This window comes from Coregonus clupeaformis, chromosome 7 (assembly GCF_020615455.1).
Source record: "Coregonus clupeaformis isolate EN_2021a chromosome 7, ASM2061545v1, whole genome shotgun sequence".
In the NCBI taxonomy this organism is placed as follows: domain Eukaryota; kingdom Metazoa; phylum Chordata; class Actinopteri; order Salmoniformes; family Salmonidae; genus Coregonus; species Coregonus clupeaformis.
In genome coordinates this window covers 46,627,632-46,645,510 of record NC_059198.1, presented here as the reverse complement: position 1 = coordinate 46,645,510, position 17,879 = coordinate 46,627,632, and the positions used below count along the sequence as shown (strand labels likewise).

The 17,879-nt window shown below is 43.6% G+C and overlaps 1 protein-coding gene across 2 annotated transcripts in view; it reads left to right on the top strand.

Annotated features, from left to right (window-relative positions):
• Positions 1 to 14,867: 14,867 nt before the first annotated feature.
• The window catches only part of zeb1b (zinc finger E-box binding homeobox 1b), a 95,378-nt gene continuing 92,366 nt past the window's right edge, over positions 14,868 to 17,879 (top strand). Inside the window, exon 1 of one of the 2 annotated variants that reach the window (XM_041881017.2) lies at positions 14,868 to 14,936. In XM_041881017.2, coding sequence (XP_041736951.2) covers positions 14,879 to 14,936 — 58 coding nt within the window. In that variant the 5' untranslated portion in view covers positions 14,868 to 14,878. Of the gene's footprint in view, positions 14,937 to 15,974; positions 16,738 to 17,879 lie in introns of those variants that run through there. The other variant, XM_045221422.1, reaches the window with a different exon arrangement.

Below are 17,879 nucleotides of genomic sequence, written 5' to 3'. Positions count from 1 at the left end.
GTGGCAATATGATTTGTTTATTTGTGTCATTTATTGTTTGTTTATGACAATCTATCCGGTAGTTGATATGGTATATTTTAGGCTACTTTGGTATTTTGGTAGTCGTAACTATCATTGCTTATTAGTAGGGACGTCAAAGGTTGATAGTCACTATGGAAGCTCTAGTCTAGAGCGCCCGGTGGTTAAATTGTGTTTAGGAGCATTTTCTTTACTCTCTCCATGGTTAAAGTAGTATGGAATATATGTAATTATTGTAAAAATTATTTTGACATATTGTATTATTTTGTTACACTAATTTCCCCATGGTGGACAGAACGTGTTACTACATTACACAGGCTGACATTTTGAATTCACCCTATGATTCGCCGAAGTTAACCAGTAGAAAAGTGTTGTATTTCCTTCTGTAAGACTTTTTCTACTGGTTAAATTCAGCAAATCGTATGTAGTGGCTTCCTTTCCTCTTTACCATAGCCACTGCCCTAGCCTGAAGCGGGGTTGTTTCGGACGCATACAGTCCACACTCAACGTTTCCAAACGGCCAAACATTCAATGAGATCCAGGGATATAGTGCAACAAAAAATGTTTATTCTTCTTATCTAACAAAAAGGTATTCTCCAATCAACTTAAAGCAGAGATTACTTGAAATGCAAATACATAATATAATATGACCTGTCTGTCTGTATTTCTGTATGTCTATATGGTCAAAAAACTATACCGCTCCCGCATCTAGCAAGGACTCCCCCCCCCGAAGGCCCAACTTCCTGCCTTTATACTAACACAATTAACACAGTACAATGAATGGGCAAGAGGGGGGGCCAAAAACTGAGTTACACTAATAACAAATGAATATATCTCAATCCGGTAAATAAATCATAAAGGTACGTACCTAATATTTCATCATATACATTAATATTTAATATATTTACACAAATGTACATGGAGCTCAGTATGTTCAGTCTTTTATACAAAATATGCCCAAATCGGCTCTAACATCGTATTCTCTCATCGATTTCTAAATAGCGACAGGGGTTGGCTTTCATTTGAGTGATAATTTGACACTCAAATCCGTGTGTGGTATTAAGGCCAGAGACGTTTGTAGGAAGAGCGCCCTATCACGTGTCAAAGTAACAAAAGTTTATTACAAAAACAGGGGGCAGGCAAATGACAGGTCAAGGGCAGGCAGAGGTCAGTAATCCAGATCAGAGTCCAAAAGGTACAGAACGGCATGCAGTCTCAGGGTTAGGGCAGGCAGAATGGTCAAAACTGGGAAACTAGAAAACAGGAACTTGAGACAGACAGGAGCAAGGGGAAACCCGCTAGTAGGCTTGACAATAAAAAACTAACTGGCAACAGACAAACAGAGAACACAGTTATAAATACATTGGGGATAATGGGGAAGATGGCCGACACCTGGAGGGGGATGGAGACAATCACAAAGACAGGTGAAAGAGATCAGGGTGTGACACGCCCACATTTCTTCTTGTCACCGTGGTCCCAGTTCCATTGGGCGGATTCGATTATGCTGAGCCGTGGGGCACTGGTCTATGGCCTATGGCCTAAGACGTGAACGGGCAAAAGTGGTGAGGGAGGAGCAATCTTCTCGATTCGAACAGTAGTCTGCGCCGTTCAGTCATGTTGTCAACAAGGCAGCAGGGTGCATCGTCCAGAAACATAACTATTTCCCATAAAATATATATTTGAATTTTCATAGTAGTTTTCATTGTGAAGGCAGATAAAGCATTTTTAATAAAAAGCAGAATCCTACTCATTACTCCACGAGCTTAATTACGTCACTTTTGTTTTAGTCCGACTTCGCCACCCAAATGCAATCAACTTTCACCCGGTGCAAAAGACGCCTACACGGGCGCCCAGGCCAGATTAATCGGATCCCCTCATTGATTGCAATACAAATATTGATGTGAGTGATTAATTTGCGCACGCTATTGATTACAGCAGAAGAAGCTAATCAATTCCAGTCTTGAGTGACTGCCTGGTAAATATTGAGCAGTTTATAATGTACTAATTTAGCAAAACACAAGTTATCTGAACACAAGTGTGATACGTGTGTGTAGGGAGTCATTTTTAACGTCTTGGTCTTCAAAATATCACGACATTTCAGCATATTGATTATGCATTTGGACATTTAAAACCAGTGTTTTGACACTCAGCTATAAATAAAAAGTAAAGTAAAAGTAAAATCTACTGAATGAGCCCAAAAATGTGCTATGATTTATTGATTTTGAAAGTCTTGAAAATGAGTTTGTCTTGCCTATTATTAGTAATGGATCTCTCTATTATTATCAATAACCATCTTTGCCCCACCTGGGCAGCTGGGGGTGTGCAGTGCACTCTCCTCTAGTTTGTTATCACTATCACTACAGCTCTGAGTCTGGTGTGGTGGTGTAGGGGATGTGTGGAGGAAGGCCTGGGCCTCTCCTGGGAAAGATTAGCCCGTTTAGGCTCTGGTGTTTCTCTCTCTATCACTGCCACACTCTGACTGCTCACTGCTGCTGGTCTCTCTTTGTTTGGAACCAACGGTGTGTTATTCTATTCTCTCTCTCTCTCTGCTCTCTTTTTGCGCTTTCTGTTCCTCTCTTCTTTGCTCTCTATTCCTCTGCTCTTGCTTTCTTTCTTATCTTACATCCCCATTTCTCACTGTCTCAACCTAAACTGTTTCTATTTTCCTTTCAGTATCTTTTTCTCGCTCACTCCCTCCTCTCTCTCCCTCTCCCTGTTATCTTGGAGTGGGCCAACACTCCCCCTTTCTCATTTTATCTCCATCTCTCCCTCTCCCTCTCCCCCCCCATCTCTCTCTCTCTCGCTCTCTCTCTCTGTCCCTCCCCCGCAAAGCTGATGCTCTTAACTGACAGCCCAGATGGCTTGGTGGTGTCCAGGCCCAGACTGGGCCCCTCTCTGCAACCCAATCCCACACCAGGCCTGCTGTTCTGCTCCAGGGCCCTGGTCAAAAGTAGTGCACTATATAGAAAATAGGGTGCAGAGCCCTCCTCCACAGGTCTCCAGGCCCACCGGCAGGCTGCTAGCTAGGTTCCTGTCTCCTGCCTCCTGCTCTGGCTAGGCCGGTAGGAGCTCCACCGCACCACACCGCTGTTAGCATTTAACTCCTAAACGACCCCAGCCCTAAGAGGATCAATACTCATTTTCTGGGAGAAGCATGATCCCTTAATGTAGTGGAGGAGGATGGCTTCTTATCCCCTCCCTCCCTCCTCCCCTCTCCCTCCCCTCCTCTCCCCCATCCCCTGCCTCTGTCTCTCAACAGGAGCCATCACATGCAGCTAGTCATCCTTTCATTTCTCTCACTTCCTGGGATGGGGTTAGTTAGTTAAAGTCAATATCCTCTTTTATTGCTGATGTCATTATTGAATTTATCCTAATACTTCTGCCAAATAAAATAAATGGAGCTGTTTTATTCTAGTTGCTTTTAAACACATCAGAGAGCACTCTCCCTCTCTTCAGACCGTTTCATTATTGGTAGTCATATTATTATTATTCTTTGTTTTCCACAGACGTTTCATTTAAAAAATGACTTCACGCTAACAGTGGCATAATCCAAGGAAAATGGGAAAGATTTGAGAGAGTTTCCATTGGATAACAACCATCTCTTTTTCCAGTCAGTCGTCTCTGTATAGCACGAGGAGGGTATGAACAGGAACAGAACGTGGTTTAGCTAAACGCCTCATCATTGATCTCTGCTGATGTAGACTGTTTCTGTGCCTTTTTTCATCAGAAATGGAGGGATGGACGTGGGTGAAACCGTTCCTCTCTCACCTCCCCCATCCCCTATCCAACATGGCCTGGCGGGTTGACTACGGTGGGAACCTGAAACAGGTTGGGAGGGACTCATTGGGTATGACCACTCTGCTGAATTATTCAGCCTGCAGTCTGCCCACCCACCCCATAAACAGTCAGCTTTTCTCTAGTTTTCTAATTAATGTATGTAGGTGAGAGGGGACTCTTCTAGAGGTGTTTGACCAAACAGTGAACGATATAGCTAACATGATAATAGATGTGTTGTTAGTTACAAGCTGAACAGGTAAAATATCTTTGCTGTAAAACAATCTGAGAGTAAAATCTGTCTTATGTTTAAAAGCTGAAATATAGTTTTTTACCTTTTGGCTCTTGGCTGAAATATACTTAGTAGACATAATGACAAGCTTTCTCTCTCCACACAAAATGAATGCCTCAAGTCTGTGCACAAGAAACCCTATAGTCTGTAGTTATAAGAATAGCTCTACCAAGCAGCAACAGTTGCTCCTGTGTGTGACCTATAATTGCCTGCCTATCATGGGACCTCAAGAAGAAGAATCATTTCATTTTGACCTTAGCAAGCAGGATTGTGCTCAATTCAGAATTGAATTGAGAATGCCTCATAAATTCCAATTCAATTATTTAATTTAATTTGAATTGAAGTAGTAAACAGGATATAGAGTTGCAATTCAAATTTGAATTAAAGGAAATGCAATTCAATTCAGTGAAATTCAATGAAATTCAAATGCCTCTTCTATCCTATATTAGGTGTAGTCTATACAAATATAATATTGTACATAAAACGTGTCATTATATACATGCATATGAAATATTGTTGAAACAATTGATTTTCAGGACAAACTTAAAATGAATGATCAAGGAAAACAAAACCTGTATGCGAATATTCTAAGTTATTATATTTCATTAACCCTTTACACTCGTTGAAATTGGCCTATATGGATAGGGCTAAATTGAAATGTTTTTTTACAGAATAAATATGAAAAGCATATTGCCACGCCTACTCCCGCTCCCACTCTCCACGTCGCCGGTCTACTAGCCACCGGTCCTGGCACCATCATTACGCACACCTCATCCCCATTATTACGCACAACTGGACCTCATCATCACCTTAATTACTCTCCCTTTATTTAGCCCTCAGTAGCCTCAGTCATCAGGCAGTATTGGTTTTGTCTCGTTGAGTACGCTTCTTCTGTTTTGTTTATCTGCCTTTTATTATTTTTAAACTCACCTTCTGCACCTGCTTCCTGACTCCCAGCGTATATGTTACAGAATACTGCCTCACAAATTATGGAAGCAGTAGAAGAGAAAGACATCTCCCAGACGGTCGGTGAACAGGGTCACCTACTCCGCCAATGCCACGATCAGCAGGCGTAACTGGGTGCGGCTATGGATGAGGTCCTCCGCGTCCTCTACCGCCTCGACGCCACCCGAGAGGATTCACCTCCGATTAGCAGAGGGCGTCCTACCACGAGTTGTCCCAGCGAGCCAGTCCCCCAGCCTACCCAGCAATCTGCCCAGGGAGGTGATGCCCGACTGTACCTCCCGGGCAAGTATGACAGGACGCCATGGCCTGGCTTCCTACTCCAGTGCTCCCTCTATTTCGCCCATCAGACGGAAGCACCCACCACTGAGAGGTCCAAGGTTGCCACGGTCATTTCCCTGCTGACCAGGCGGGCGTTGGAGTGGGCTACAGCTGTCTGGGAGAGAGGAGAGGAAGAGCTGAGTTCCTACGAGATGTTCATGGCGGTCTTCAATCATCCACCGGAGGGCAGAGAGGGAGGCGAGCGACTATTCCAACTCCGGCAGGGTGCCCAGACCGCTGCTGAGTATGCCCTCACCTTCCGGACCATGGCAGCCTCCAGCGGATGGAATAAACCGGCGCTCTGCACCCTATTCCATAGAGGACTGCGCAAGGAGGTACAGACGGAGTTGGCGTGCCTTTCCTTGGACTCGCACATCGTGATGGCCATCCGTCTGTACAACCTTCTTCGGGAGTGCTGGCACCTCCCTCGCCCCTCGCCCACCTCCTTTGACCATCCTGAGGCAGAGCCTGAACCCATGGAGGTAGGAGCCACACACCTCTCCGCTGCAGAGTGCCGTCGCCGGAGACAGCTGGGGCTGTGTTCCTATTGCGGCCAGGAGGGGCACCAGCTTCAGTGGTGTCCGGTGTGTCCCAACCCGGGGTCCACTGGGGCAGAGGGGCGGCCCCGTGATCATCCATCTCCCAGGGTAGGCGTGAGTATTCCATCATCATTGTTTTCCGCCAAACCCTTCACTGGTTGGCTGTCCCTCAGGCGTTGTCTCTACAGCTCTAGTGGACTCCGGTGCCGCGGGGAATTTCATTGACCAGGCCCTCGCCTCCTCCCTGAACTTCACCTTATACCCGCTCTCCACAGGTCCAGATACTCAACTAGACTCAAGCAGGACAGTTTTATTGCTTCTTTAATCAGCACAACAGTTTTCAGCTGTGCCCAAACCAAATCTCCCCAGCACGCTCCAGCAGGGAAACTCCTTCCCCTTCCTCAGCAGCCTTGGTTCCATCTGTCCATAGATTGTGTTACTGATCTCCCTCCGTCTGATGGTTTCACCACTACTATGGTTGTTGTGGACAGATTATCTAAATCCTGCCATTTTATCCCTCTCTCTGGTCTCCCTACCGCTCTCCGGGTCGCTGAGGCACTGTTCCAGCAGGTCTTCTGGCACTATCGCCTTCCGGTGGACATCGTCTCTAACCGTGGCCCCCAATTCACGTCGCTTGTATGGAGAAACTGGGGGCCACGGTCAGCTTCACATCCGGGTACCGGCCTCAGTCCAACGGGCAGGTGGAGAGGACCAACCAGGAGCTGGGGAGGTTCCTAAGGAGTCACTGCCAGGACCAGCAAGGGGAGTGGAACCGGTTCCTTCACTGGGAGGAGTATGCCCAGAACTCACTTAGTCACTCCTCCACTGGGCTGACTCCCTTCCAGTGTGCCCCGTGGACCCCGAGCCAGACTGAAGACCCTGCGGTGGACGAGTGGTTCCGGCGCGCAGAGGAAGTTTGGAACGCTGCCCACGTGAGGCTCCAGCGCACCGTCCACCGCCAGAAGGAGCAGGCGGACCTGCTCACCCTCTTTTCATGTTTCCCTCCTTAGGCTGGTGGTTCCTGGTCCACTGGCTGATGCTGTCCCCCGCGTCACCCCTCCACCTCCCCTGGACATTGATGGGACCCCCGCCTATGCCGTCAGGTCTCTACTGGACTCCCGAAGTAGTGGGGGTCGACTTCAGTACCTGGTGGACAGGGAGGGGTACGGTCCAGAGGAGCGCTGTTGGGTCCCGGTGGCCGACATCCTGAACCCCAACATCGTCCGGGATTTCCATATCCGCTGTCCGGACCGGCCTGCTCCTCGCCCTCAGTGCCGCACTCCTGGCCGGCGTCATCCTGCGGCTGGAGCCACGCGTCAGGGGAGGGTATTGTCACGCCTACTCACGCTCCCCCTCTCCGGCGCTCGACGTCACCAGTCTACTAACCACCGGTCCTGGCACCATCATTACGCACACCTGGACCTCATCATCACCTTGATTTTTCTCCCTTTATTTAGCCCTCAGTAGCCTCAGTCATCAGGCAGTATTGGTTTTGTGTCGTTCATGCTTCCTGACTTCCAGCGTATACGTTACACATATGCATAATAATGTAAGCAATTGAAAGGAACAATTTGGGAAAAGAGATTATGGGAAAATTATTAGACCAAAGGTCTAAGACTGAATCCAAACATTACATTCTTGATTTTATGTGCATTTTGCATTTACTGTACTTTCGCCACATTTGTTGATAACGAAATCTGAAAATACTCTAGATACATTCAGTAAAATTATAAGAATATTCCTGGAAAATGTGGAGTAGGTGCAACATGAGACAAAGAAATTACAAGGGTTTGAGTGAGAGGACTAACTGGTATCTCCAAGTGGCCACACACCTCTCCAAAGTGTGCACAATTCCTAAGTAATTTCAATGAACTTTTATGACTCAAAGAAGAGTTTTCACCTATAAGGTGCTTTTTTGAGCTCTCCTAGCTGTGATGTTGAGAAACTAAAGCAAGCACACTTGTAGCTCTTTTGTTTGGAACACAACTCTGCATCCCCGCCATCACACAATTACTGTTGTTATTTATGCAATCCAAAAACAGTCATTTATAAATCACAATCTGGGTCAGGTGGGCATCATTTGAAAGCCTGTTCTATTGCCAACATGACTAGCTAAGTTGTAAAATATATTATTACAGTGTTAAGCTTTCACAATGCAATTCAAGGAAACAGATCATAATTTTGATGCGTGTAGAAAGGAATCATGAGTGCATTCAGGTACGTGTGCCAATTAGTGGGAGGGATGGGGGCAACTTCTTGTCGCGTGAGGTGCTCAAGTTCAGAACGGCTGTCAGTCAAAACCCATAAAGCGCTGTGAAGCGCAGAGCCAGAGCTCTGACGTCATGCATAGCATGTTACTGTACAGTCACTGCATTCCAATTTAAGCGTTTATCAGTGCCCAAATCTGCAATTTTCAACCCATATACGGGTAAGAGTGTAAAGGGTTAATCACTTAAATTGTGTTCAGTATGGGGATAATACTATATTTCCCAGAGTGCATTAGTTTAACCATCAAGTTGACCGTTCAAAATGAAGCCAAACAAGTGAAATGGTTGGTGGAAATATAATTGGCTATTCTAAGCACTAAGGTTAAAAGAGCATATGAACATTGTTTCCAGAGAAAAGTTATATATTCTTTGGTATCTGGAAGTGTGACCTTTCAGATTCAATTAAACTCTCATGTTCTTTGACTGAGTGGAGTTGCACAGAATTAAATTCTACTTCCTGTCACTCAAACTCAAGTTCAAATTCTACATCCTGTGGGGTGTGGCCAATTCAATTAGAATTTGAACTCATGAGTTGAATGGGAGTCAATTACAAAATGCAGAATTGAGTAAACCCTGTTAGTTAGCTAGATTTTAAAACTTCTAATTTTTTCTGGTCCTTCATATTTCCCAAAAGCCAGGAATTTACCTCAGCTGCAAGCATGTGATCAGTTCTTCCCATTCATCCAGAAGATAATCTGTGTGTCCCAAATGTCACCCTATTCCAGGGTTTCCCAAACTAGGGGAAACCATGTGGGGTCGTCTGATTTGAAAATAGGGTCGCTAGAGAAAATTGGCGCTTGGTTCATAGAACCAGGCTTATGTCAGTAACCTCCAGTAGCCGCTAGATGCAGTTGTAATAAACAAAGCGGTTTCTGTTGTCATCCTACAAATGTGGCTCTATCTTTTGAACGGTTTAAGCTACACAATAATATGACCCCATTACTGAAAGATAAGACTCTCAGGTACATACTGGTGTCCTCTACTATTCCCACAAGCCGTTAGAACCAAGTGGACAACACCAGGCACTAAATCAGACTGGGGGGAAAAGAACATAATCAACGATGAGGCTCTTTTTTACACAGAAGATCATACAACATTATTGCCTGATGATCTTCTGAACTTCCCAATACCTTTCTGATGCATTTCAGTCACTTCAAACCATACTGTCTTCACATTGAAATACTGTGAAAGTACTGTCAGACTGATTTGTAATAAACTGTCATAGCCCAAATTAAAAAAGTTAACATTGGCCGTTGATTACATAACTTATTTTACATGGTGGAGATCTGAACATTTGTATCACAACTAAAGTTGCATAAATAACTCTAAATTAAGCATATACTGTAGGAGGACCTGTTTCCCTCAGAAATGTATTTTATTCAGCTATGCTCAATATTCAAAATAATATAAAATAACGACACAGAATTCTAAGCAAATCTTGTCTGCTAAATAAACCAGTGTAGCCCACAGCCATATGGCATAGGCAGATCAGGGCCTAACACAAGGACAACTCAGAGTATGCTATTCTGTTCTTCTGAAATAGACTACATTTTCTTCATATCATGTTTCTTTAGACCTGTCTAAAATAAATAATGGATTTATTGTGATTGTGTAGGCTATATTAAATTGATTAAAATGTAGATGTTCCAAAGGTCTGCATCAGTGGCTTGTAGGCTATGCGTGGAAGCCAGGAGATGCTAAATGTGTTTATCTTAACTAACAGTCAATTACCGTGAGACCGGCAGTTATTTGCTTGACAATCACTGGCTGACAAAATGTAATGACCGCCACAGCCCTAGGTGGGGTCGTGCATTTTTTTAAATGTCAAAATGGGGTCGCGGGCCCAAAATGTTTGGAAACCCCTGCCCTATTCCCTACATAGTGCATTACTTTTGACTAGAGCTTTTGACCAGGGCCTTTAGGGCTCTAGTCAAAAGTGGTGCAATACAGTGGCTTGCGAAATTATTTACCTCCCTTTCCTATTTTGTTGCCTTACAACCTGGAATTATGTGGTCCTCTGTAGCTCAGCTGGTAGAGCACGGCGCTTATAACACCAAGGTAGTGGGTTCGATCCCCGGGACCACCCATACACAAAAATGTATGCACGCATGACTGTAAGTCGCTTTGGAGAAAAGCGTCTGCTAAATGGCATATTATTATTATTATTATAAAATGGATTTTGGGGGGGGGTTGTATCATTTGATTTACACAACATGCCTACCACTTTGAAGATGCAAAATATGTTTTATTGTGAAACAAACAAGAAATAAGACAAAAAAACAGAAAACTTGAGCGTGCATAACTATTCAACCCCCAAAGTCAATACTTTGTAGAGCCACCTTTTGCAGCAATTTCAGCTGCAAGTCTCTTGGGGTATGTATCTATAAGCTTGGCAAATCTAGCCATTGCGATTTTTGCCCATTCTTCAAGACAAAACTGCTCCAGCTCCTTCAAGTTGGATGGGTTCCGCTGGTGTACAGCAATCATTAAGTCATACCACAGATTCTCAATTGGATTGAGGTCTGGCCTTTGACTAGGCCATTCCAAGACATTTAAATGTTTGCCCTTAAACCACTCGAGTGTTGCTTTAGCAGTATGCTTAGGGTCATTGTCCTGCTGGAAGGTGAACCTCCGTCCCAGTCTCAAATCTCTGGAAGACTGAAACAGGTTTCCCTCAATGATTTCCTTGTATTTAGTGCCATCATTCCTTCAATTCTGACCAGTTTCCCAGTCCCTGCCAATGAAAAACATCCCCACAGAATGATGCTGCCACCACCATGGTGATGGTGTTCTCAAGGGTGATGAGAGGTGTTGGGTTTCTGCCAAACATAGCGTTTTCCTTGATGGCCAAAAAGCTCAATTTTAGTCTCATCTGATCAGAGTACCTTCTTCCATATGTTTGGGGCGTCTCCCACATGGCTTTTGGCGAACACCAAATGTGTTTGCTTCTTTTTTTCTTTAAGCAATGGCTTTTTTCTGGTCACTCTTCCGTAAAGCCCAGCTCTGTGGAGTGTACTGCTTAAAGTGGTCCTATGGACAGATACACCAATCTCCGCTGTGGAGCTTTGCAGCTCCTTCAGGGTTATCTTTGGTCTCTTTGTTGCCTCTTTGATTAATGCCCTCCTTGCCTGGTCCGTGGGTTTTGGTGGGCAGCCCTCTCTTGGCAGGTTTGTTGTGGTGCCATATTCTTTCAATTTTTTTATAATGGATTTAATTGTGCTCCGTGGGATGTTCAAAGTTTCTGATATTTTTTTATAACCCAAACCTGATCTGCACCTCCACAACTTTGTCCCTGACCGGTTTGGAGAGCTCCTTGGTCTTCATGGTGCCGCTTGCTTGGTGGTGCCCCTTGCTTAGTGGTGTTGCAGACTCTGTGGCCTTTCAGAACAGGTGTATATATACTGAGATCAAGTGACAGATCATGTGACACTTAGATTGCACATAGATGGACTTTATTTAACTAATTATGTGACTTCTGAAGGTAATTGGTTGCACCAAATCTTATTTAGGGGCTTCATAGCAAAGGGGGTGAATACATACGCACACACCACTTTTCCGTTATTTATTTTTTATAATTTTTTGAAACAAGTTATTTTTTTTTATTTCACTTCACCAATTTGGAATATTTTGTGTATGTCCATTCAGGTCTGATTGGACACAGTTGGACCTGCTGATTGCTTTGGAATGGCCCTGTCTTCCTCCCATACGCCACACCTGGGTTCAAACACTATTCAAAATTTTTCCAAATACTTTGAACATTTGTTCTAGCCTGCCCATAGAGTGCAAGATGGGTGGGATTTGCAGTTTTGGAACTAGCCAGGCAAGCTCAATCAAGCACAGATAAAGTACTTGAGGTGATTTTTTTATAGTATTTGAACCCAGGTGTGGGCCCTGTTGTCCCCAGAGCTGCAGTGAACCCTGGTGCTACTGGAGAACAGCCAGTCCTTTCTTTAGGTAGGAGGCAGGAGGATTGAATCACCACTGGGCTGGCTGGCTGATGGTCTCATGACCCTCTCTCTCTCTTTCCCTCTCTCTCTCTCTCTGCAGTCTCGGAACGCATTCCTTCATCCCACACGTGCCCTCTCCTTTCCCAGGTAGTAGGGTATGAGATTTGTGGAAAGAAAAGCTTGTTTAGATGCATCATAGATTTGATGGTATCCCAAGCAAATGTATCCCAATTTTGGTGAAAAACCTCTGAAACATTCTTTATTTATAAACTCATTTATATATATATATATATATATATATATATATATATATATATATATATATATATTTTTTTACAATAATTCTATGTAAAAAAAATATATATATATATTTTTAAGACTTTTGCATTTTTAAATGTTTTTGGATTGATTCATCTTCCTTCATGTTATAGCCTTACTCAGTCCATGCAACCAAAAACAACACCCACAGAGGAGTGATATAACAGGTGCAAATAGCCATCTATGCTCCACCCACCACTACATGTACCAGCTGTGTCACTGTCATAATGAACCTAAATTAAAACATAGGAATAGGCTCTACTAAGGTATTTTTAAACCATAAGACTCACTAGAGTCTTGGTCAATTACTTGTAAGCTTCCATAATGATATAACCCCAACCCTACCAGAAACTCTGAAGAGTATATATATAAGGTAAGGGTTAGGGTTAGGGTTAAGGTTAAGGACCCTAGTGACCCAAACCATAGGACCAACAAACCTTCTTTCTGCCCGTGATCATCGCACTTTCCAACATGCTTATATGTATATATATATATATATATATATATATATATATATATATATATATATATATATATATATATATATATATATTAAAAACATATATACAGTGGGGAGAACAAGTATTTGATACACTGCCGATTTAGCAGGTTTTCCTACTTACTGTAATCTTTATCATAGGTACACTTCAACTGTGAGAGACGGAATCTAAAACAAAAATCCAGAAAATCACATTGTATGATTTTTAAGTAATTAATTTGCATTTTATTGTATGACATAAGTATTTGATACATCAGAAAAGCAGAACTTAATATTTGGTACAGAAACCTTTGTTTGCAATTACAGAGATCATACGTTTGCTGTAGGTCTTGACCAGGTTTGCACACACTGCAGCAGGGATTTTGGCCCACTCCTCCATACAGACCTTCTCCAGATCCTTCAGCTTTCGGGGCTGTCGCTGGGCAATATGGACTTTCAGCTCCCTCCAAAGATTTTCTATTGGGTTCAGGTCTGGAGACTGGCTAGGCCACTCCAGGACCTTGAGATGCTTCTTACGGAGCCACTCCTTAGTTGCCCTGGCTGTGTGTTTCGGGTCGTTGTCATGCTGGAAGGCCCAGCCATGACCCATCTTCAATGCTCTTACTGAGGGAAGGAGGTTGTTGGCCAAGATCTTGCGATACATGGCCCCATCCATCCTCCCCTCAATGCGGTGCAGTCGTCCTGTCCCCTTTGCAGAAAAGCATCCCCAAAGAATGATGTTTTCACCTCCATGCTTCACAGTTGGGATGGTGTTCTTGGGGTTGTACTCATCCTTCTTCTTCCTCCAAACACGGCGAGTGGAGTTTAGACCAAAAAGCTCTATTTTTGTCTCATCAGACCACATGACCTTCTCCCATTCCTCCTCTGGATCATCCAGATGGTCATTGGCAAACTTTAGACGGGCCTGGACATGCGCTGGCTTGAGCAGGGGGACCTTGCGTGTGCTGCAGGATTTTAATCCATGACGGCGTAGTGTGTTACTAATGGTTGTCTTTGAGACTGTGGTCCCAGCTCTCTTCAGGTCATTGACCAGGTCCTGCCGTGTAGTTCTGGGCTGATCCCTCACCTTCCTCATGATCATTGATGCCCCACGAGGTGAGATCTTGCATGGAGCCCCAGACCGAGGGTGATTGACCGTCATCTTGAACTTCTTCCATTTTCTAATAATTGCGCCAACAGTTGTTGCCTTCTCACCAAGCTGCTTGCCTATTGTCCTGTAGCCCATCTCAGCCTTGTGCAGGTCTACAATTTTATCCCTGATGTCCTTACACAGCTCTCTGGTCTTGGCCATTGTGGAGAGGTTGGAGTCTGTTTGATTGAGTGTGTGGACAGGTGTCTTTTATACAGGTAACGAGTTCAAACAGGTGCAGTTAATACAGGTAATGAGTGGAGAACAGGAGGGCTTCTTAAAGAAAAACTAACAGGTCTGTGAGAGCCGGAATTCTTACTGGTTGGTAGGTGATCAAATACTTATGTCATGCAATAAAATGCAAATTAATTACTTAAAAATCATACAATGTGATTTTCTGGATTTTTGTTTTAGATTCTGTCTCTCACAGTTGAAGTGTACCTATGATAAAAAATGACAGACCTCTACATGCTTTGTAAGTAGGAAAACCTGCAAAATCGGCAGTGTATCAAATACTTGTTCTCCTCACTGTATATATATGTAAGCATGTTATATATATATATATATAACCATAGCCCGTACCTAACCTTAACCCTTACCTTAACCATTTTAAATGTAAACTTCAATGGGGTAGGGACATCCTAAGGATCCCTGATACCATAGCACGCACCCTATGGTTTGGGAGGTGTAGAAGGTAATGTCGTAAAGCAGAGTGTCGTAAAGCAGGTGCAGGGAGGGGAGGTGAAGCGGGGGGAGTGGGGTAGAGAGAGGAGGTGACTCTCCAGCAGCATTTAGACACAGCGAAAGGATCATGGCGGATGGCCCCAGGTGTAAGCGCAGAAAGCAGGCAAATCCGAGGAGGAATAACGGTAAGTAAAACTACTCCAATGTCCCTTCTTTTCGTGTGGTGAAGTGGACTAGAATGTGTTCTATCGAATTCTCGATCCTCCGAAGACTTTAGGACCTCCGGAGTCCCGTTTTTAGTGGGTCAAAGTGCTGTAAAGTAGCAAGTATGCGCACCATTATAGCCCTATGTGGTGTACCGTTATACCTGTCTCGCGACTCTCCCTCCGCCTAGCGGTTGAGTGCACCACCCTGGACCGTTATACGCACCTAATCCCGTCCTTCACTCGCTTTTGTTTCCCGTTCAGTCCCTTTTAGAATCTATTTAAATCCACTTTTCCTATTTTTTTAGTTTTCAACTTGATAGCTTGTTTCACCGTCTCTCGCCTTTCCATTGGGTAGCTTTCTAAAAACCAGTGTCTGGGAAAATAACGTTACCTGGTTGTTTTTGCGGACTGCGGTATTTTGTCGCCTTCTTTATCAATATGGAATATAGATTGATGTTCTGAAATGAGTGAATATGTGTATAAGGTGTATTTCTTCAATGCACTTTGGAAAAAAATAACTGTTTCTGTCGCCTTTCTGTTTGTCGCACCGTAGCAGGTAGCGCGAGCCATGACAGGACACTGTTGCTACATGGAGGGCTCGGGCTTTTGGAAATGTTTTTACTGTGGAAATTGCGCTGTTCTGCTTCTTGATTTTCTATTCAAATGCATGCTGTTATGTTTATGTAGGCTACACATGATACTTTCTCTCTTATTTTTAATTGTAAAAGATGTGTACGCATGATGTACGCGTTTTCACAATTGACAATGGCAAGTGTGCATTACAAATCATTCGAAAAGTTATTGCTAAGATAAGTTGAAAATATGCAGAACAAGATAAAGTAGCTATAATTAATAAACAGAAATGCAAATGAACTTCTAACGAAAAAAGGTTGTTTCTGTAGCATGCATTGTTGGGTAACGTCAGAAAATGGGAAGAATATATCAAGCGCTGTTTGTGTGAACAAGGCATAGCCTATATAACCAAGGCACAGCCTATATAAGGAGTGTGCGGTTACATCCACGGTCCTGCGCTGGGAATTCTGATTTTACACACTCTCAAGGTTTTGTGTCATGGGAGCGAAATTTGCAGTTGGAGCCAACCTGTTCATCCAGAGTTTTTATACTTACATTATTTTAGTTATTTTGTTTTTGTTTGTGCTTTTGTGTTTGTGTTTGTGGTTAAAACGTCTGCATTGTAGGGTTGTCCGGGTAGCCAGTGCGTTTCTCTGAATAGTTTTTTTCTCTCCAGTAATTTAATCCATTTAATAGTGGAAGGCTTTTATCTGGAAATCATATTAAACCGTATTTGACTTGCAAAGATCATGTTCTTCGGGTTGCTTGTCGTTGCCTTATGCGTTTTATTAATCTCGTGTGTTCTCATTTTATTTAGTTATGGGACTTGTGACTTTTGTTTCAACATCGGAGGTGGAAGCTTTTCACACATAGGAATAATGTTAGTGTTGTAGGCTGTTTGTAGGCCTATGGGTTTTTCTCCTGTAGGCTAGCTGACGACATGCGTAGCCTACGTACAGCCTCCTGCGAGCAGTCACCAGCACAGCATCGCAAGTGGTCGAGCCACCCAGCGCAGCCTGCAGGGACTGGGAACATGTTTACCTAAACACCCCTCTGTCAAAACATCAAAACAAACCGGCAGTCTGATTTAGGGTGACTGAATACGCTGTTAGAGAAGAAATCGTCTCATGGTAATCTGTCTTGCCGTTCCAAAGCAGCGGAGAGCGGTCCCTGTGCGGTGCGACGCAACAAATGGCAACTTGTGCAGGTAGAAAAGGCAACGGTATCTGTAGGCGCGGCATGCTGTCATCATGAGTGAATTTGCTGTGATTTTTCTCTTGGAGTCGCTTGTTGTGCTTACTCCTTGTTTGTTTTCGCTTACTGTCATTGTATAACATGGACTTATTTCGTGTGCTCCTTATTGTCTTTTTGGCTGAAAAGGTGTTGGTCACCGGTCCATATGATGTCAGCTCTTGATTGACGACGGTTAATTTTGTGCATTCTGTAAGGTACACACCTTATAACAGACCTGTTCTAGCGCGCTTTTGCACCTCAGTCATGGTAGGCCTACATTATTTATAGCCTAGGCTACATTTAGGGCATTTCGATCCACTACAGAGAACGCACCTGGTAAGGTGCACTAATATATTATATAATTATATAATTGGTGCGTGGTTTCATTTGAATAATACATTATTGGCTGTTTTGAGACGTTCTATTTAATTTTATATTTTTTAACAGATTTGTTTTATTTTTCTACAAGCATTTTTATTTATACACTTATTTTCCTTTTTGCATATGTCACTGTGATCTTTGTCCATCGGGTGTTCATTTCAGAAATAAATAGAGTTCTGTTTTATTACTTTTTCTTTGTATTCATGTTATGCATTTTAAATGTTATCTGTTTTAAAATACATAGGCTACTATATAATACATAAAGAGTGGGGATCAAACATAAAGTTCAGGGGACCATAGTAACCATAGTGATGTCTTAATCATGTGATATGGGTGCATCAACCTGCTGGGTGGAAGAGCTCAATATACTGTACCAATACAATGTGAGACAGAGAGAACCTGGTTGATCCTATATTTCATATTTGTAGGGGGCGTTATGCCTGAATGTTTGACATCAGGTTAAAAGCCTTTTAGGGGCAGTGCTTTGTGGCAGGGGGTCTGTAGTGTTGGTTACTGAAGCCAAAAGGTACTTAGTCATCTGGCCCTGTCCTGTATTGGTTGTCTTCCTGGGCCTGGCAGAGCAGAGCAGGCTGAGACCAAGGTGAGCTCCCGTCACAGCTTTAAACATGGAGGTGCTAACAGCCGGCCAGCAGGCAGGACGACAGGTGTTTGCAATCTGTGGGATACTAGTGTTTCCACTGGCTTCCTTTGTGATTTCTCCTATCCTGTCCAGGC